This window comes from Pleuronectes platessa, chromosome 1, assembly GCF_947347685.1.
Source record: "Pleuronectes platessa chromosome 1, fPlePla1.1, whole genome shotgun sequence".
In the NCBI taxonomy this organism is placed as follows: Eukaryota; Metazoa; Chordata; class Actinopteri; order Pleuronectiformes; family Pleuronectidae; genus Pleuronectes; species Pleuronectes platessa.
The window spans coordinates 20027503-20049169 of record NC_070626.1 but is presented as its reverse complement, the minus strand read 5'-3'; the positions used below and the strand labels follow the sequence as shown (position 1 = coordinate 20049169).

Sequence of the window (21667 nt, the reverse complement as noted above, 5' to 3'; positions counted from 1 at the left end):
TCCCATCCTGGTTCTGAGTCGGGCTGCCCGTCTGGCTTTGCTTTTGCTCCTTCTCCCAGGCTCTCCTCCGCTCCTCCACCTTCTCCCCTCTCTCCTCCCACACACATTTTTGCAGCTCCAGCTCCTGCAGCCTGAAACCACCACCACAGCTTTATAAACATCTCTTTTACACACTGTTATGTCTGTAGTTACCAAGGGGTACTAAAAGTGCACTTATGCCCGTTACACTCTTACACACATCAGATAGTAACTCCTTTTGGTTGCATAACAGGGATGACTGTAAAAACACTGTCAAATCCAGATACCCTTTTTATTAGCTGGAGGAAGCGTAAGAACAGAGGCTAACATCAACTGATTCCAGGCCGTTACCATAAGAGGAGAAAGGGAGGTAAAAATCTCACATACACATTGACAAGCTGCTGCTTGATGCTTGCCTGTTGCTGCTGGCGGTGAGGAAAAGGCCTCTCCTGTGTTTCTATAGGAGCGGGGTCCTGTGTGTGAGAGATGAAACACCAGAGATAAGACAGAATCATACATCTGCATGTGAATGCTGGTAGCAATTAACGTCCTTTGGTGAACGTCTGCGGCCTCCTCACCCACTCTGGATACCTATTCTGCAGAAGATGAGCTATTTCGGTGCTCTTGATCCTGTGAATGATGCTCTGAATATCATCAGAGTGTGTGTGGAGGGATGGGAGGCCTGTGTCGTCCAGAGCTCTGTGATGCTTTTCCGGACAAAGAAAACAACATTAAAAACAGATGATCAGTCACCGCGATAAAATGACCCCTGCAGAAGAAGAGAGTTTCCTACCTGGGACATGTCCTGCATCTCACTCTGCAGGGAGGGGTGGTTCGGAGGATCTCGACTGTAGAGACTCTGAGGACTGATGCAGTGCCGGTCATACCTGTCGGAAACCCGCAGGAGGAATCAACATCCAGCACTTGATTCTGACATATTTGGTGAACACAAAAACAAGTCTTACCTCAGAAGGAGTTGGTGTGAATGCTCCTGTAACCTCATCAGCTCGGACTGCAGATCCTGCGACATTAAAAACAATGAAATCAAATATAAACACATGCAAATAAGTTCTGAATTGTGGTTATATATATAAAAAAAGGCTGATATAAGTGTTATCACATTACATTTTTTTTTCAATTTATTATTTTATTAATGCTACATAAATAAAGTTGACGTTGACATGGATCTTTTACACAGTGATCCACTGTACAGCTTAAGCTTATTACACATTCAACTTGATGCAATGTGACCATTCTAGCTTCCACATAAAATGTCAAATAATGATATAATCTAAGCAAAACTCTCTCAAGTTAATCTGCATGTTTTATTTATTCCTTGACAGTGTCACACGTACCACGATCCTGTTGTGATTCTCCACGTGAGAGTTCTTCATCTTATCCATCAGAATGTCTCTCTACACAGTCACATTTGGAGTAAAAGTTAGAAAAAAAACAAATCAAAACATTGAGCTGAAAGTTGTCTTCATTTCTGCGATGGACCAACCTTTGTGATTTCTCTGTCCCTCAGCGTCAACATAACCAGGGTCTCCTCAAACTCGGCCTGTGAACATTTAGATGTTAAAGCTCTGTGGAAAGTGGTCATGGAGACAAGCACATGATGAGAGTATCACTGGTGTGTTTCTACCCTCAGCTCAGCGTTGACCTTCCCCAGTTTGTTGATGCTCTCTTCACAACACGTCCTTTCAAAGGAGAGTTTTTCATTCTGTGTGGACACAAGGAGATTTCTGCTGCATGAAATGAAAAATAAATTCTGAAGAAAACCTATGTTTGGATTTAAATTTAAAGGTTCGGTGTTTAAGAATGAGGTGAAGAGGTGAAAATGATCTAATGGCAGAAATTGAATGCAAAATTATCCTAATGATGTTTTCACTAGTGTGTAATCACCTAAATTGTAGGAATTGTTGTTTCCTTAACCCAAAAATGGGCCCTTTATATTTAAATGCTTTCTATTTACAGCGGGAGTGGGTCCTCTCTACGGACGCCACCAATTTTGTTACAGTAACCCAGACTGGACAAACTAAACACCTTTTGAGTTTTATGACAACTGAAGGTTCCCACAGGTTCTCTCTCCTGTTTGGAAGCGGAGGGTGAGGTGAGGGTCATTTAGCTGCAATATGCAATTTCACCACTAGATGTCACAAAATTCTACACCGGGCCTTTAAGATAACCATTACCTTGTCTTCAAGCCTCATGATGTGAACCTTCAGACATTCAACTTCATTGCTCTGAAGAAGATTTAAGTATAAACAGTCACAATAAATAAAAAATTGTACTTTCAAGCTTCGTCCAGAGACCGATCAGTGTAAGACGTACCAGTTTGGTGCAGCTGGTCTGAGAGCGAGCGACTCTCTCCTGAGTCTCTTTAAACACACGACGGGTCTCGTCCAGTTCTTCTGTCAGGGATCTGACTCTCACTGTCGACCGCTGAGCACTGCACACACAGGTGAAAACAAAAATCACTTACTCAGCAGGATGAAGCTTGAATTCAAAATAATTAGAACAGAGATTAAGAACTAATGGAAAAGAAATAATCAAACTTTAACCTTAGCTGAAGTAGTTTAGTTTTCTATATAATGGAGACTTTCTCTACCATATCCTTATCTTCTGGTCTCATAAGCAAATATTGTTTGGAGGTATGCATGACTCGAAACGTGAATGAATGTTACATATGAAGAAATAGAAAATAATGATAATAAACCAAGTCACATAAAATCATAAAAGTCTAAAATGTCCATTTGTCCATTTGTCATACCGGACCAGAAAAGATCAGAATTAGGTGACTCATATATATTTTCAAAAGATCCCAGATCTATGTACAGAAAATACACTTATGAACAGGAGAAGTCACACCTTCACTGTGGACGTCTAAAAAGTCAGAAACAAAAAGGTGTGGCCCACTTAGTGAAGAGTGAGTCCGATCCTCAGTGCATTCTGATATTATTGATTTTACATTTAGCTTAATGTGATGTCATCTGGTGGTAAAACAAATGTATATTTTTCTTGCTCAGACTTAAACATAATTTTAACAGTCAATCTTTAGTTAACCTATCAATTGTTTTAGATATTCTAACTTCTTTAAATCCACACTTCTGCCTGTGACATCCAGCAGCTAAAAGAAAAAATGCCTGTTAGGTGACATGACAGTGATGTGTCACTTGCACTTCCTGAATATGTCTCCTATTGAGGGACGGGATCTATGATTTGTGTTCCTCCCGTTCCTCCTGTTGATTATATCCTAACACTAAAGTGATAAAGGAAATAAAATAAGCTAAATTGAGATAATGATAGAATGACTTGGGTTAATCCGTCACCTGCTCAGCTTGGCTCGCAGCTCGGAGATCTCCAGAGTGAGCTGCAGGTTGACGTCTTCACACTGAGCCACCGTCCTCAGCAGGCCGCTGTTCTGCTCGCTCAGTTTGTGGTGGGCGTTCTTCAGCTCGGCCACGGTGCCCAACAGGTCTTTTCCATCACTGCTGCAGCAAAACAAAGGCTTTGCGGTGAGGAATGACAACACGTTGATGACAGGGGGCGAACACACGCTGTGATTAAAGGAGGGAGACAACGAACCAGGAACATTGGTGGTTCTCTGACGAGGCCGCTTTGCTTTGAGGACATGGGAAATCCAGAGCTGCAAGAAAATCGGGTTCAGTGATTTAAAAAACAAATGGGAGTCAGATGTTTCTGAGAAGTCTGAACAAAACAGTGACATCCTACCGTGTACAGGCACTTTAGAGGAGTCTGGTCGAGGTAAAGGACCCCCATCTACATCACTAATGAAACACAGGAGAGGTCAGTGAGTTAGATCCCACAGCTCGTTTCAAATGTACATTCATGAAAGGAGGACTTTCTAGCAGATATTTTCTCTTCTTTCATTTCCACATTCAATAAACATTCACACTATTGTTGCTGCATGAAAAAATATGTGTTGAAATAAGCACTGAGATCTTCTGCTTTAGTACAAAGAGAACGAACAAAATGCTTTGACAATCCACAAGTTATAACCCTGTTAAACCAGCATCGGTTAAAATCCTGTTTCCTGATGCATATATTATTGGAAGGTTTTTAACAAAGCATTTGCATTGAAGCATCATTTAATGTTGTCAAAGCCGAGTTAACAATGCATCATGTTTTTTCTAAGACTGTGGTAAGTTTTAAAGCTGAATATCTCAGTCTAATAATCAGCTAGAAACTTAGTAAATGTAATGAAGTGCAAGTGCCTTAAAACACCTTTATTTAATGAGCATCAGTCTCATATAGTGGTTAACTTAATTGGAACTTTGATCAATTTGAAAATAATCTGTTTAAACTACTGTGCATTATTCTACTTTATCCTAAATGAATAATATCAACATCTGAAGGAGCCACTGAGCTCCAGTGATTGATATTCAGATTCCAGTCTCCTTAATGTTGCAGGTCTATTATTCTTCAGATTGTTTTCATGTTAAGTGATGTATCGTTTGGCTGCATTATAATTCAATATGATTTCAATGGAATTGTGATACTGCAAATGTGTGGATATCTGGATTTAGAATGATCATGGTTAAATCAAAACAAAGTTCTGGTTTTGATGCTTAAACGCGTCCGTACACCCAGAATGATGGTGACCAGGAGTTTTACACTCACCTGTCCTGGCTGCACTGGGCGATCCACTCCCTCATGGTGGTGTGGAACGTCTCTCTACTCACAAGTGGGTCCTGACTCTCCGGGTCGAGCAGCCGCTGCAGAGCAGACAGTCTGTCCTGCTCCGTATTCTGAGCTGTCATGTTCTGCAGGTACTGAATGATGGTGGAGGCCAACACCTCTCCTGAGAAACCAAGGAATAAGTGATTCAACTTTAAATATGATTGTTTCCATTTGTTTCTGTTGAGCACAGCACGAGCTTGTTTACCTGAGTTGGAGGTGCTGCATGTGTTATACATGATGTCAAGGAGTTCATGCTCAGAGAATCCACCCGTGTCTTTTTTGTCCTCAAGCATGTCCCTCGTCCCACTGCCGGGGGACTCCCACACTTCACATGTAAAGAGAATGTTTAATTTAAAATCCCACACAGGAAGAAAACATACAAAGGTTTGTAGTAGAAAAATTAACTAAACATGCTTAACAAACTATTTTGTATTTGGATAGTAAGTTTCTGCAGCCTTGTAAGAGACTTTTATGACTCGTATTTACATACACCAAATGTTTAAGACTTGAGCTGTTTTATGCTCGGCACTGTTAGTGTTGAAATACGTTGAGACCATTTGTTACTTAATTACCCATCAAAGGAAGGAGTGGATGTCTTCTTATCACCTAAGGAAACACATGTGAATCAGCTGCTAATGTTTAGATTCCTCTCCTTCCCCCACCCATGTATCCTTCCTGGATTGGTTCAGAGGGACAGCCCTAAATCCTCCTATATAAGATCTGTGTTTTTGACTGTTCTTCATCCTCACTCTGAGACCCTTGTGGTTTCCCTGTGTTGATCCTTTCTGCAGAAAGCCTCTTATTAAATACACGTAGATAACTTTGTTGTTTCCAGCCTCTTGTATCTCCAGATTTCCATCACAATTTGGTGTCAGAAGTGGGATCGCACGTCTGGACGGATCTGGACTCGGGTCAGCGGTTGACTGATCCTCTTGGAAAAATAGTTTCCAACCTTAACCTCCCCATACGGGTGAGATGCAGGGACTAAGACCCGAGTCCCGGATCGTCTCAGCGCTGCGATCTATCTGGTGAGAATCTGAGATTTCAAGTGTAATATATACCAAGCAAAGCATAGTGTTACGGAGAAGTTGGTCTAAGAGGAACGGGATCCTCAAGACAGGTGAAAGCCCTGTAAATTTTTAACCAAGGTTTAGAAAAAACCTGGAAGGTAGACTGACTAGGTACCTTTAAGAACGAGTTTGTTAAATAACACGACCACAGAGAGGACATAATACTGAGTTGTATTTGCATTGTGTGAAACAAGTCTCGAAAAGCGCGCTATGTAGAGAACTTCTTTAAGGCACTATGATTTGTATTGGTGAGGCAGGATATTTGAAAGTGTATTTAAAAAAAAAAAAAAAAAAGATAAAAAAAAAAAAAAAAAAAGAAGAGATGAATTGAGAAACTAACAGTAACCAAGTAATTATAAGGAAATTACTATTGAATATAATATAGGAGGTATTACATTATTTTGACGATGTTTATATTACTAAGTTTCATATTTGCTCCTTAAGATAGCGTTTAGGAGATTGATGAAGACTAACTAATACTTAAATTAAAATAAAAAAACATCTTAACATAGATAAATGAGAAAATAAGATTTGGATAATAGAACTGAACTGAGTAATCCTTATGTGAACTTCATGCGAAGGAACTATGGTGACACAGTACTTAGTCTGATACAAGTATGGATGAGTGAATGTGGTTTCCAGCTGGGGGGAGTTTTCGTGTAAGGAATGTGGTTTGAAAGAAAATTGCATCAAAGGGACAGAAAACAGACACTGGCAGGGACAGATAACACCTCACAAATGTCTCAGTGTCTCAAAATGCAGGTTTCCAACCTCGACTCTTCCCCGCCGACAAGAAGACAACCAGAACAACACCAGGCTCCACCAGAAGCGGATGTTCCACAGCCAGGAGCCCAGGCTCCACAACAACCTTTTCCAGCTAATAACGTTCCAGACCCGCAACTCCTCTCTTCACCTTGCACCAGACAAGCAGGCAATATGGACTGGGACAGGATCCAGCCCAAATCGCGAATTGTTGAAGTGACCTGATGTTGCCAGCCTGTTAAAACGTACAGTCATCAAGTGGGACTCAGGAAGATCTTAATAAAAACACATGCAGTCCATGCGAAGAAGAAGAAGAAATAAGACACTGATCTGCATAAAGCCTCACTGACAATGTTCACAGGTACATCGCGGATGCAGAAGAAGAGGATTTCAAGGAAGGAGAGGAGACGGCACGTGGAATGATGATTGGGACATTTGTTTTCTCTGTGGAGAGAAGGGACATTGGGCAAAACTAAAAAAAAAAAATTGCAGAAGAAAAAGCAACTTTACAAGGTGATTGAACCGAGGCGGGGATGGAGGAGAGGGAGGAACCAGCAGCTTTGAACACAGAACGAGGCCGTGAGGAACAATTCACACATCAAGAGGGTGAATGCACCACACCAACACAAACACTTATCAGGGAAGTAAATTTTTTTTTGTTTTTTAGAAAAGAAACACAAACTACTGATAGGAACATATGATAAATATTAATGAAATGTACATGTTCGTATGCCAACGCACACACTCACAGTGCTAGGGAAAGAGAATATATTCCTTGTTGTTGTAGGAGCAACACATTCAGTCATCAAGAATATTATGTTTGACACACATACTAAAATGAGCAAATGAGTTGTTAGATCTGTGTTAGATTCAGGACGCACCGTGGCTGAAAATTCATGACTCCCTTAATATGAGGTGATATTATATTATAATATAATATGAGGCATCACTGAAAAATTCAAGTGTTAATTTTTTGCTATCCTCATGTTGTCCAAATTAACATGATGGGAAGAGATGTAAAGTATCTTTTGGATATTTTATAGTTTCCACCCCATCAGGAGTCATAGTGATCCGAACGGCTGATCTTTATCCACCACAGATTTACACGTGCATTAAGTGTAATGCTGTTTCACTGTTAAGTGAGTATGAATGGAAGCTCTGTTCATCTATTGTCACATCGATCAACACTGATCTAGTGGACAAGGCACATTCAGTCATACTAAGAACATCCAAAAGATTTACACTGCACTCAAACACAAAGGGAGAGATGCAGGTTTTGAGAAAAGATGGTTTAGAGAAAGTTGTGTGAAAGATAATTTAACACTAAGTTTCATGTTCTGGAATGAACATAGATGTGCTGTTTCTGTAGTCACCCTCTCAGTTCCTTCACAGATGTTCAGAGGATGCTCTCCTTTTGAGGTTCCTGGTTCACACTGACATGACTTGCTGTCAAAAACAAAAATGATGAATGGCAAGACTTGGGACCGTGGATACAAAAAATGTGTCAATGCTGACATTTGGGAAAAAATATCAGATCCTGTGTTTAGGTAAAATCTATTTTTGAAATTGTTTAGAAAAGGATTTACATCTGTTGTTCACACTTTCAAGGTTGTTTAACTGGTACCAGACACACGTAAAGAAGCCCAATATGCACATGCATATTTAGATTATACAAACAACATTCAAGGGCTCAAGGTGATCATGATGTGGGTTTAATTGAAACATGGAACCTGTGGTTATCACACCATGATCTGACAATATCTAATAAAACAGAAAGCCATCGATGGTATTACACCCGTTTTCAAGTCTCTATTGAGGGCAGGTGTAATTGTTCCTTGCAAGGATTCACTTGTGTACATTCCGATTTTTTCCGGTGAGGAGTATTTTTGATAAAACACAACCTGAGGATTTGCGATTCATCTAAAAATTTGTAAGTTGTCAACACTGAGTACAACAACGTGCTTCGTCAGTTCCAAATTCTTAAAACAATACTTTGGTAAGTTCTGAAGGATAGTAAATGGTTCTCTGTTGTTGATCGGACAAATGCATTCTTCAGTGTTTAAATTGATAAAGACAGCCAATACTGGTTTGCATTTGAGTTCAACAGAGAAAGTTATACAATCACAAGCCTTCGTCAAGGCTATTGTGAATCACTGACCATTTACAACCAGGCACTAAAGGAGAGCTTGAGCTAATTTAGAGATAAAAGCAGGAAGAGCACATTTATGATATTTTGACAATATAATGATTTGTGATTTATGCTCCAACTGAAGAATATTGTGAAAATTATTCTGTAGCTCTACTAAATTATCTAAATGCATAAGGTAATAAGGCAAGCCTGAACAACTGCAGTTTGTTAAAGTATAATTTTGTTAAGGTATAATTTTGTTAAAGTATAATTTTGTTAAAGTATAAGTTTGTTAAAGTATAAGTTTGTAAAAATATAGGTTTGTAAATGTAAAAGTTACATTTTTGGGGCATATGATCACAGCAGAGGGCAAATCCCTCTCCCCTAATAGAGTAACAGTAATTCAAAGATTCCTAAACTGTTAGAAAGAAATAAGTGATGTCATTCCTGTGATCGATTCTCATTGCAGGTCATTTATCCCTAGCTATGCTGTCCTCGAGGAGCCCCTCAGCGCAATCGCACACGGGCTTACAAGCATTTAGCAAAGTTATATGGACTGATTACGCAGAGAAAGCTTTCACTGACTTGAAACTGACCCTACAATCGACCACCCGACTTTATGACTACCCAACCCTGACCGACCTTTCACACAAGCAGTTGACAAGAGGGGGGAGTAGATGATATCAGTGCTGCTCCCAGACCAAGGGCAAACAGAGACCTGTTGCATTTTTCTGAGCAAAACTTGATCCAGTTGCTGCAGGCCTGCCTACTTGTCTCAGAGCTGTAGCAGTGGCAGAGAAGGCTGTAATGGCGTCCAGGGATTTAGTAGGGTACTGTCCACTCACCCTGTTGGTACCACATGCTATGTCTTTGATTTTGTTGGAACAAAATATATCTCATTTGTCTGCTGCACGCTGGCTTCGTTATCATGCTATTCTGTTGGAAATGCCTAATATCACTGTGAAAAGATGTAATGTTCTTAACCAGCTACTCTTCTTCCAACAGAAGGATATGGTGAATAACATAAATGTGTAGTAACAATAACTGAAGTTTGATCCTCCATACTAGATTTACAGGAAACACCACTGCAGAATCCTGACCTTGAACTGTTTGTGGATGGATCAGCGTCTCGCAATTCAGACACAGGAGCAAATCAAGTTGGTTTCTCTGTGGTTACAGCACATGATACATTGATTGCAGGACCACTCCCTGCTTCCCTGTCTGCACAGGCAGCAGAGCTCACTGCTCTCATTGAAGCATGCAAATTGGCTAAGGGGAAAAGGGTTCATATCTACACTTACAGTAGATATGCATATGGTGTAGTACATGATTTTGGCACGATTTGGAAACACAGAAATTCCTTACATCAGCAGGCAAACCAACTGCAAATCATGCTCTAGTGTCTCAGATGCTTGATGCTATCCTCCTCCCCAAACATGTTGCTGTATGTAAATGTGATGCTAACACCTCTAATAATGACCCAGTATCACAAGGAAATGGCAGTCACTGCAAGAGAGTCCCAGAACCGGAAATTCTAACTGCTGCACCCACACTGAATAAGTAAAGCGAAAGATCGGTGAAGAGGGGGCAGTGCTGACCAGCACAGCTGTTGGTAAAGTTGCTTCAGAAAATCACATGATACACACACCGCCGAGAGGACGACAAATGGAACGCTGACCTCTCCAGTCAGCTGGGTCTAAGTGGCAGTAGAGGAACTGTTCTCTCAATAATGATGACAGCGATCTCCCGCTGACACGCTACAGAAAGTTTTTGCTCGTTTGAACATGTCACACTTCTATTCGCACCTATGTCTCCCCCACACGGCATCTTTATACTCACAGTTTGGTTACTGTAGCCTCCATGGGCCTTATAGGGAAGGCCAACTGTGTCCTTATGGTTTGTTCCGCCAGATGACACAGGAATTAGATCTACAGTGACGACAATATAAGGTGTGTTTCCCCTCCCTGAGGGGTTTCCTCCCCAGAACCCTTTGATAGTGATAAAGAATGTGATGTTACTGTGTGTTTGTTTAATCTGCTCTTATCATTCCTTCCTCCCATTTAAAGACGCATACCGCCTGTGACAAAGGCAGTTTGCTTTACACCACTGTGATGATGATGGTGAATTGATGTATTTGATTTTTTCATTCTCATAAGTTGTCAATAAATGACAAAAAGGAGGGAAATGTAGTAGAAAAATTAACTAAACATGCTTAACAAACTATTTTGTATTTGGATAGTAAGTTTCTGCAGCCTTGTAAGAGACTTTTATGACTCGTATTTACATACACCAAATGTTTAAGACTTGAGCTGTTTTATGCTCGGCACTGTTAGTGTTGAAATACGTTGAGACCATTTGTTACTTAATTACCCATCAAAGGAAGGAGTGGATGTCTTCTTATCACCTAAGGAAACACATGTGAATCAGCTGCTAATGTTTAGATTCCTCTCCTTCCCCCACCCATGTATCTTCCTGGATTGGTTCAGAAGGACAGCCCTAAATCCTCCTATATAAGATCTGTGTTTTTGACTGTTCTTCATCCTCACTCTGAGACCCTTGTGGTTTCCCTGTGTTGATCCTTTCTGCAGAAAGCCCCTTATTAAATACACGTAGATAACTTTGTTGTTTCCAGCCTCTTGTATCTCCAGATTTCCATCACAGGTTCATATATGCAGCATGTAGTGTTTGTATTGGAGCAAGGTAGCTCCAGCATGTACCATCGTTGTTGTCCGACATTGTCCTCGTTTCTCCTGAGTCTCTGGACGGACACGCTCCTACATCACCTGATTGTTTAACAAACATCAAATAGGTCTTAACCAGTAGAAACACAGATACATATTTAAATGTTTGAAATGTGAAATGAAACGTCTATGATACAAGTGTCTCGTGCTTACATGTACGCAGTGGGATCTACTCAGAGGACAACATCTTCTTACTGTCGTCTCACACTGAGGAGGAAAATGTGACATTAATTTAATCTGATGGACCTAATGACAACACAATGATAAAATTATAAAACACAAATAAACTATATCTCCACTACTCAAAAAACATGGGTTTAATATACAATGACAACAGTGTTTCATCTGCAGTTAGTTTTTTAAGGGGAAACAAGTCATTAAAAGCAATTCTTACTTCTCAGTTCCCGATCGTTCTTCTGAAAAACAACAACAATATTGTCAAATGTTAAAGGAGGATCTTCATTTTCGTTAGTGTCGATTTCTTGTCCTCCTCTGATTCACTACGATGCTGGAACAAGTCCTCAAGATGCTCTTGTGTGTTTTTTCTTCTGCTTCACATCAAAACCAGCTGACATCCTGCAGCCCCCCCCCCAAAATCCCCACCTCAAAATGCTGCCCTGCAGTAGGCTGCGACAATGATGCACTTCATGGATTTCAATTGAAATTCACTGGTTTAACATATGAAATGCTCCGTCTGCTGAGCATTATTTAAAACAAATGTTGAACTTTAAGCTCAGCAAATGAAGGGAGTAAATCTTCTCTGTGTAAGGAGAATAATCATCAATCTGTAGAAAAAAAAAATATATATGCTATTGAAAATGATGGCTCTTTCAACAGTTAAACAAATAGATTTTATTTGGAAGAAAGTTGGTACTGAATACCATGATTTTTATTGAACTAAACATCTATAAACGTTTTTGCAGATGCAATGAGACCTTTTCATTAACATCTTTATCATCGTTTAACTGATGTTTCATCAAATTGAGGATTGGTGCTTTTGTTTTAATTATTTTAAATCTGAATTGTTGAGGAAACAATAAGGAAAATGTTCTCTATGGAAAATGATCATGAGTTTCAGTCTTTTTTAAACAGGACTTGGAAAAAGTGACCTGCACTTCAACAAACAGTGCTGCTTGTTGGCCTAAATTACTGCACATTAACAATGTAATAGTAAAGGCTAGTGTGTAAAGGTAAACACAGCTAGTGGGGATACTTGATTGAATGTCAAACCTTTACTTTCAGCTGATACTAACTTAAAAGTGCTAATACTGCTGTGTACAGCCAGCACCGTGTCTTTATCTCCTGTAGGAACCACATCCTCACAATGTCCATTATTCTGTCCGGACACAATTTCGGTTGCACTCTCCCTTTATTTGTTTCCCATCGGAAGCATGAACTAGCTGCCATCACAAATCGGACAGAAGAGTGTTATTTCCTGAAGTAAATCCAAGTCCAGGGGGATTCGCGGACCGTCAGGATGTCTCGCGGCTCCATTGAGATCCCTTTGCGGGACACGGACGAGGTAAAACTCCGCTTGACTTGTTGTTTGGGGCGAAGCTCGCCGTGCTAACGCTGCTAGCCGTCAATGCTAACGTTAGCCACAATGAGCTAATGAACAGTGGCTCTCGGCGTGTGATGGAGACAATCTGAAACGTAAACAGCAGAAAGGACAGATTGACTCGCATAATGAAACAGTTGATGTGTTTACACACACGTGACTGGTTTTCGGTCGTTTTCCGTGGAGAGTTAAGCCTTATATCCGGTTTAATTCAACAACATGCCACAGCTGTGGTGTTGTAAGTTACACCAGCGTTGTTACAAGTTTTATTTTAAAAGACATTTGCATCGTAGAAACGTCCAGGTGCTGATTCTTACTGACGGTGATTCTTTGTTACGGTAAATTCAGCTTTGTGCAAAAGTTAAAGACATTACAAAATAAAGACAGGATCCTTTAATATGATTCAAATATCGATCAATTAACTTCCGTCAAAGTGCAGCAATCAAATCAGTATTTGGTGTGGACACCATTTATATTAATAACCACATGTGTCACTGAAGATCACTGTGGCTACGTTTGGGGTCGTTGTTATGCTGAATAATAAACTTTGGATCAGCCTCATCGATTTTACCACAACATTTATACAAATCTGAATATCTGTAAGTGCCTAAACGTTGTTTTGCTTTCTAACAAGAAAGGTTTATGAAATGAACTTCACCTGTCTTGATTTAGCTTTGTGGGCAGAATATTAAAAAAATCTCCCAGAGCAACCCAGTATAATTCAGTAGCATGTATGCCCCCTAGAAAAGTTGAGTGAACACCTCTAAAACATACAATACATGTATATCACTGTTACACAGGAGTGCTGTATTAGTCTGTTAGTTTCAGCTTAGTGTGATAGTGTGTGTTTTCTGTAAAATAAATGTAAGCAATGTATCAATTACCTGGACAGGAGTGTTAGTTTGGGTTAATTTAGTGAAGTAAGTACTTTACCAAACTTGGTATTTTTTTGATTGAAAACTAATCTAGAAATCCAATAACACCATACAATGTTGTTGTGCATTGTTTTGCAACTTCACCTTCTGTGGTGTAATAAACCCTGGAGATGTCAAAAGGAGAGTAAAACAGTTGAAATGTTTAAATCGGATTTGATAGAATCTCACATGCATCATTCTGTTTCCTGTCCCTCATTTGTAACACTTAATGATACACGTGTTTTGTCAGACATGAAGCTTTATAACTTAACTTAATTAACCTTTCTTCGCAGGTTATCGAGCTTGACTTCGACCAGCTGCCCGAAGGAGATGAGGTCATCAGCATCCTGAAGCAGGAGCACACGCAGCTTCACATATGGATCGCTTTGGCGGTGAGTCAGTGCAGCTGTATTGTTGTACACTAATAGCATCATAAATGCAAACATCAGACAAGATCTAAGTAGAGCAATGTTGAAATCTGCCCGTTTGTCCTCTTTCAGCTGGAGTACTTCAAGCAGGGCAAAACAGAGGATTTCGTCAAGCTTCTGGAGGCGGCTCGTATCGATGGAAACCTGGACTACAGAGACCATGAGAAAGACCAGATGACCTGTCTGGACACATTGGCAGCTTACTATGTCCAGCAAGCGCGTAAAGAGAAAAACAAAGATGCCAAGAAAGAGCTCATCACGCAGGCCACGCTGCTGTACACCATGGCAGACAAGATCATCATGTATGATCAGGTAAGCAAACAGTCTGTCAGAGCAGCTGATAATCAGCCCTGGCTCCAGTACTTTTTACATTTTAAGTAACTCCCTCTTGTTTCAACCAGAACCATTTGCTGGGAAGAGCCTGTTTCTGCCTGCTGGAAGGAGACAAGATGGACCAGGCCGATGCCCAGTTCCACTTTGTCCTCAATCAGTCCACCAACAACATCCCTGCTTTGCTCGGCAAGTTCAATATCAAAGAGACAGAGATTGATCTCGGCCTCCGTGAGTGACTGAAATAATCACACCATTGTTGTTCAACAGGTAAGGCTTGTATCTCCTTCAACAAAAAGGATTACAGGGGAGCACTGGCCTACTACAAAAAGGCTCTACGTACAAACCCCGGCTGCCCAGGTAAACAAGTCACATGACAACAATTCTGCTGCTTTCTTTTATTAATATGTGGAAGTAAAAACATCTGGTAACATAAATATTTTTGACAAAGTTGGTTAAAAAGAGCTGTTGCAAAAAAAAAACTTCACAATCGGGCATCTCCTGGCCATTGGGAGTGTTTGGCATTTTTGGGGGGGATAAATTACTTAATGGTAAATATATGTGGATCGATTTTCTCTCTGTCAGCTAACAGATTGATTGATTCAGCTATACACTAAACATTTCTGGACTTCTTTTTTTTTTACATATGTATTGATGCAGACCCACCTGCTATAGTTGATGTGTATTTATCATACAAAGTGATGCGTTGCAGATGATTCTTCATGTATCATTTATCTCCTCTGTCCGACCAGCCGAGGTGAGGCTGGGGATGGGTCACTGTTTCGTCAAGCTCAGCAAACTGGAGAAGGCTCGTTTGGCCTTTGGTCGAGCCCTGGAGCTCAATTCAAAGTGCGTGGGAGCTCTCGTTGGTTTGGCGGTGTTAGAGCTCAACAGCAAGGAGTCCGACTCCATCAAAAACGGCGTGCAGCTTCTGTCGCGAGCGTACACCATCGACCCCAGCAACCCCATGGTGCTCAACCACCTCGCTAACCACTTCTTCTTCAAAAAGGTAATCACTTCCTTATTGTCACATGAAATCCTGACACTAATTTAAACCATTTTCTTTCAACTTGTGTTCACGCCTGTGTGGTTTGATCTTCCTTTCAGGACTACAGTAAAGTGCAGCATCTGGCCCTCCACGCTTTCCACAACACGGAAGTTGAAGCCATGCAGGCTGAGAGCTGCTACCAGTTAGCTCGCTCGTTTCACGTGCAGGTAAGATCCAGACCTCCGCTTTCACCAGCTCAATGATCAATTACTATGTCGATACTTAACATTTCTCATATGTCTGCTTTTTTCTTCAGGAGGATTACGACCAAGCGTTTCAGTATTACTACCAGGCCACTCAGTTCGCCTCGTCCACCTTTGTGTTGCCCTTTTTTGGGCTGGGACAGATGTACGTGTACCGAAGAGACAAAGAAAATGCAGCACAGTGCTTTGAAAAGGTTTTGAAGGCCTACCCCAACAACTATGAAACTATGAAAATCCTGGGCTCTCTCTATGCAACATCTGACGACCAGGAGAAGAGAGACATCGCCAAAGTACGTATCCTCTTTGGCCACCCATCTCTGTAAATGTCATTTTAGGGACCGTTTTTACATGGATGTCGCTGTTTTGTTGCTCTAGGGTCACTTGAAGAAGGTAACAGAGCAGTACCCAGATGATGTGGAGGCCTGGATCGAGCTAGCTCAGATCCTGGAGCAGACCGACATCCAGGGGGCGCTGTCCGCTTATGGCACAGCCACACGCATCCTGCAGGAGAAGGTGCAGGCCGATGTTCCTCCTGAGATCCTCAACAACCTGGGAGCTCTTCACTTCCGACTGGGCAACCTGGGAGAGGCCAAGGTAGCTAACAACATACAAAAACCTGGATGTCATAAAATAACCACGTTAACTCTGTGATTCAGCAACTGATAACGCATTGAAAACAGTGGATGTTGATTGGATAGACTCTCCAATAACAAGTTTTCTTCAGAAGCATCTAGAAAGCTGTATAGTTAGCATCAATGCCAGTGCTATTTCAAGGTTGGGGTCATGTGTTCTCTCCTGCAGAAATATTTCCTGGCATCTCTGGAACGGGCCAAAGCTGAGGGAGAGCATGACGAGCATTACTACAACGCCATTTCTGTCACCACCTCCTACAATCTGGCCCGTCTGTATGAGGCCATGTGTGAATTCCACGAAGCTGAGAAACTCTACAAAAACATCCTCAGAGAGCATCCTAACTATGTGGACTGTAAGCGTGACCCACAATGGAGTATAAAGTGTGAGATCATGACGACTCAAGGTCGGTGTTCTAGATTATCATTCCAATCTTCTGGCTTGTAGGTTACTTGCGTCTTGGAGCGATGGCTCGTGACAAAGGGAACTTTTACGAAGCTTCTGACTGGTTCAAAGAAGCCCTGCAAATTAACCAGGTACTTCTTCTTCTGCTCTTTCTTGGTTTTTTCCAACACAGGTGTGTGAATTTTGTAAACATCCATAGATAAAGTCTCATTATCTGATGTCGGCTGTGTTTGGTGCAGGATCACCCGGACGCTTGGTCCCTGATAGGAAACCTTCACTTGGCCAAACAGGAGTGGGGACCGGGGCAGAAGAAGTTTGAGCGTATCCTGAAGCAGCCGTCCACGCAGAATGACACCTACTCCATGCTGGCTCTGGGCAACGTGTGGCTGCAGACGCTGCACCAGCCGACCAGGGACCGTGAAAAGGTGCAGACTGCTTGTTTGAAGCAGATTGAGAGAGAGAGAGAGAAATGGCCGACAGTGCAGTTAAACATGTGGAGGTTTACAACACTTTGTAGAATGCTGTTGGAGTAAAATGGATTTTCAAGGTGGTGTTTATCCAACTTTAACCTGGTGTCTTGAATGCTAAAGTGAGTTTTTCTCTCTCTCGTACATCGGCACCTGACTGCGTCTTGTTCTTGTTTAAATCGTAGGTTTTATATAAAGACGGATGGTGTTTGGTATTTTTCAGCGGATATTGTGACAACAAAGAGAACGTGTGATGGGATCAACCCGACACATCTCATCTTGTTATTATCAATGTAGTAAATAGATCACTGTCACAACAGTTGCCGTTAAATCACTGGCGGAATCCTTACTGTGAGATGTAGCACCACTGTTTGCTTTCTCTGCTATGTAATGGATTTATGTTGTTGATAGAGGGGCTCTCTGCTTGAGTCTCAGTGATAAAACCCAGCGTGTGTGAAGGAAACAGTAGATCCTTAAATGGAGTATCTGTGTTTTTGTCTTGACAGGAAAAGAGACACCAGGATCGAGCTCTGGCGATTTACAAACAAGTCCTGCGCAATGATTCCAAGAACCTGTATGCTGCCAATGGCATTGGTCTGCATTGCTCTATTACTTCCTTTTAATATTTGGTGTGTTGATCAAATTGTGTACATCATACACATTAACCATATCATTATTTTATCCAGGGGCTGTTCTTGCTCACAAAGGCTTCTTCCGAGAGGCTCGTGATGTGTTTGCTCAGGTGAGAGAGGCCACAGCAGACATCAGCGACGTTTGGCTCAACCTGGCTCACATCTACGTGGAGCAGAAGCAGTACATCAGCGCCGTGCAGATGGTAAGGGCCTTATTTGTGACAAGCGTTTGGAAGTACTTGACTTGTGTGTTTGGACAGTGAAGTACTTTGACCTTCTCCACAGTATGAGAACTGCCTGAAGAAATTTTACAAGTATCAGAACACTGAGGTGCTGCTGTACCTGGCAAGGGCGCTCTTCAAATGTGGGAAACTCCACGAGTGCAAGCAGATGCTCCTGAAGGTAACATGAAGGGGGAACATGAAATAATCAGATTTTACTCTACAGGTCGAGGAGAGTCTAATGTTCTGTGTTTTGACCCGTTTCCCTCCAGGCCCGTCACGTGGCGCCCAGCGACACGGTGCTGATGTTCAATGTGGCCCTGGTGCTTCAGAGACTGGCCACTCTGGTGCTGAAAGATGAGAAGAGCAACCTGAAGGCTGTGCTCAGCGCTGTCAAAGAGCTGGAGCTGGCTCACAGGTACTGACATTAGACCTGATAGAGATTACTGATGCCCCTGGTGGTTCTCTGCTTAATCTCCTTTATCCTCACCTTCTTCTTCTTCTTCTTCTTCCTCCTCCTCCTCCTCCTCCTCACACAGGTATTTCAGCTACCTCAGCAAAGCCGGAGACAAGATGAGGTTTGACCTCGCTCTTGCTGCGTCTGAGGCTAGGTCAGTATAAATTCATCCTCACACGCTGGACGTATTTCTGTGTTTTCAATGCTATTAGAATTGAAACATAAACATCAGCAGATAGTGATAGTAAATCAGTTTCTTCACCTATTTCTACTTTTAGATTATAGTGTTTTACAATGGGCTTGTGCTGGAGCTTTGTTCATTAGGTTTGTGTTATAATATCACTGGGGGTACGTGTGTTGTGGGTTTGTAGGCAGTGCTCTGACCTGCTGAGTCAGGCTCAGTACCACGTGGCCAGGGCCAGAAAGCAGGATGAGGAGGAGAAGGAGCTTCGGGCCAAACAGGAGCAGGAGAGGGACCATCTGCGCCAGCAGATGAGGAAAGAACAGGTAATTATTCTGCTGTCATTCAAAAAAGAAATAGCTCACCATAAGTAGCTTTCATGTTAAGCATGTTTTAAAGTTATGTGCTTCTTATTGATTGGTTGGTTTGTCACTTTCAAACCTGGTTAGGAGGACAAACGGAACCGAGCGGCCGAGGGACAGAAGAAGCTCCTGGAGCAGAGAGCTTTGTACGTGGAGAAAACCAAGGGCCTGCTCAGCTTTGCTGAGGGGTCGAAGGAAATGGCCAAAGAAAAGAAGAAGGGAGGTGGTGGACGTGTGAGTGTTAACACTGATAGCAAACTCATCATCAGACCCTTAAATACTTAGAATACGCTGTTTTTTAAACTTATTTTTGTCTCTCAGCGTAAGAAAGGTGACATTGATGAGTTTGTCAACGACGACTCCGACGAGGACCTGCCAATGAAGAAGAAGAAGAAGAGAAGGGGTGGGAGCGGCAGCGAGCAGGAGGAGGGTCAGGATGGAGAGAAGAAGAAGAGGAGGAGGAAGTGAGTCTGCTGTGGTTAATGACAATGTGGTTTATTTGACCACAGTGCAAAGAGCGTAGATGCTAAGATCACGTTGTCTTGTGTTGCAGACCTGCTAGTGATGATGAGGAAGGATCATCTCGACCCAAGAAGCGTAAACCCAAAGAGCGAAAGAGGATCGAAAAGGTTCTTATTGATCTTTCTTTATCGAGCTCTTTTATCAATATGAAGTCATTTAAAAACATGTTTTCTAACATCCATTATTTCTGGTTTTCAGAGCCAGCCTGAGCGTTTGCCACCATCTCTCAAAGGAAAGATCAAGTCTAAGGCTATAATCTCCTCCTCTGAATCCTCTTCAGATGAGGATGGACTGAAAATAGCTGAAGAAAGGTAAAAAAAACATTGTGCTAACAGTCAAACACACAATACAACATGTGCTGGAAACTGTCTATTGAACGGTGCAATTTCTCTGACAGACAACAAAGAGACAGTGGTTCAGGATCTGATGACGAAAGAGGCCACAAAAAGCGCATCGCTTCCGAAAGTGACTCGGATGGAGGTAGGAACCAATCCGGCAGCGAGGCTGGCAGCCCCCGGCGCTCTGCGGGCTCGGGGGATGACGACTCTGGCAGCGACCGCCCAGTGAAGAAGAGGAGGGTGCAGCGCCAGTCCGACTCGGAGCAGTCCGACAACGAGAGCAAGAGGAGTCGGTCGGGATCAGACAATGACTCCCGGCCCGGTTCACCCGTCGCGGCATCAGACCGAGGATCTGAGGTGGGATCAGACAACGAGGGCTCCCCCCGTCGCTCTGACAACGCCTCCGAACCTGAAGCCTCCAACAATGACGACAGCGACTAAATCTTTAAACCCCTGTTCAGGAATTGTTCCATGTAAAACTGTCCACATCTGCATTTTTATTTCTTTTTATAAGCAGGGATTTCTGTTGGTATTTCATGGGATTAGCCTAGAAAAGTGTAGGATCCCCCCCGGTCTTTTGGCCATTTAATTCTCACGTCCACTGTAAATGTCTTTTCACAGATTCTGAGTTTTGTTAAACAGAAACAAATTTGAAACCAACTAAAAGGTGTAAACATTATTTTATATCTCAGATAGTCAGACATGACACTGGCTGAAAATGGGAAGATACACCAACAAAATGTGAAATAAAAAGAGAACAAAGAATTGTGGCAGGTTATTCTTCTTCTGAATCATTCCAGCATCAACTCAATAGATAAATACAACTTCATAATAGATTTTCTGCTTGTTTTATCACTCGGTTTCCATCTATAAGCTTGGTGAAATGTCTCTGAATAAACTGGAGACGATAGCACAGCCACTTCAGCAACAGACAAACCATAATGAGCAATTCAGTCTTGTCTTGTAAATCACTGACATTTATTCTGATACAAATAATTACCTGCACGAAGGAAGATATTCATTTCTGCTTTTATCAAGTTAGTGGGTTTATGGGGGGGGGGGGGGGGAATGATTCAATGGAACTTGTTGGAAGGGCAGGATGTAGGCTAATGAACACATTAGCATGAGGTTTCCCAAAAAAATAAGCTTTATGAAAAACATTGGCAAATTTCTGCAAATGACATCTACGACAGGCATTTAGTGCAGCTTGCTTATTAAACTGCCATTGTAGTTTGTCTAATATGGAAGTTGGGCACTTTCCCCCGTTCATTCTTAAAGATAAACAGGAGGCTTTGTTATAAAGCATCTTTCTCCCAACAGCTGCCTTTACTTTTCAAATATCGTCAGGTCATGATGTAACATTTCCAGTTCACATGTCCATATTCCGCATTTACACAGTCTTTCCATTTTAAATCAAGCCTACTTAACCTGACTTAATAAATGATGTGAACAATGAGCTCCATTTGACCCCAAAAAAACATTAAGCTTGTATGGAAGTCAACTATCAGATTTCACAAACTAATGTAGTCAGCTATTAAGTTTGTCAAT

General features: G+C 41.7%; 1 protein-coding gene and 1 long non-coding RNA gene across 2 annotated transcripts; one reads left to right on the top strand and one right to left on the bottom strand.

Moving 5' to 3' along the window:
- Positions 1-824: 824 nt before the first annotated feature.
- Positions 825-1415, bottom strand: LOC128424460 (uncharacterized). The gene is made up of 3 exons (XR_008338313.1): positions 1374-1415; positions 984-1039; positions 825-905 (listed from the first exon to the last, which is right to left on the bottom strand). It is a non-coding gene; the product is annotated as an uncharacterized LOC128424460 (long non-coding RNA).
- Positions 1416-12790: 11375 nt separating this feature from the next.
- ctr9 (CTR9 homolog, Paf1/RNA polymerase II complex component) lies at positions 12791-20884 on the top strand. Its single transcript, XM_053429563.1, has 23 exons — positions 12791-12945; positions 14189-14287; positions 14396-14635; positions 14725-14842; positions 14924-15013; positions 15406-15662; positions 15761-15868; positions 15958-16194; positions 16280-16498; positions 16706-16889; positions 16982-17070; positions 17179-17364; positions 17913-18000; positions 18093-18241; positions 18324-18440; positions 18532-18677; positions 18799-18870; positions 19088-19223; positions 19347-19493; positions 19581-19723; positions 19813-19888; positions 19980-20092; positions 20179-20884. Exons 1-23 carry the CDS (start codon positions 12901-12903, stop codon positions 20558-20560), a joined length of 3441 nt encoding a protein of 1146 aa, XP_053285538.1. The 5' UTR covers positions 12791-12900; the 3' UTR covers positions 20561-20884.
- The last annotated feature ends 783 nt before the right edge of the window (positions 20885-21667 follow it).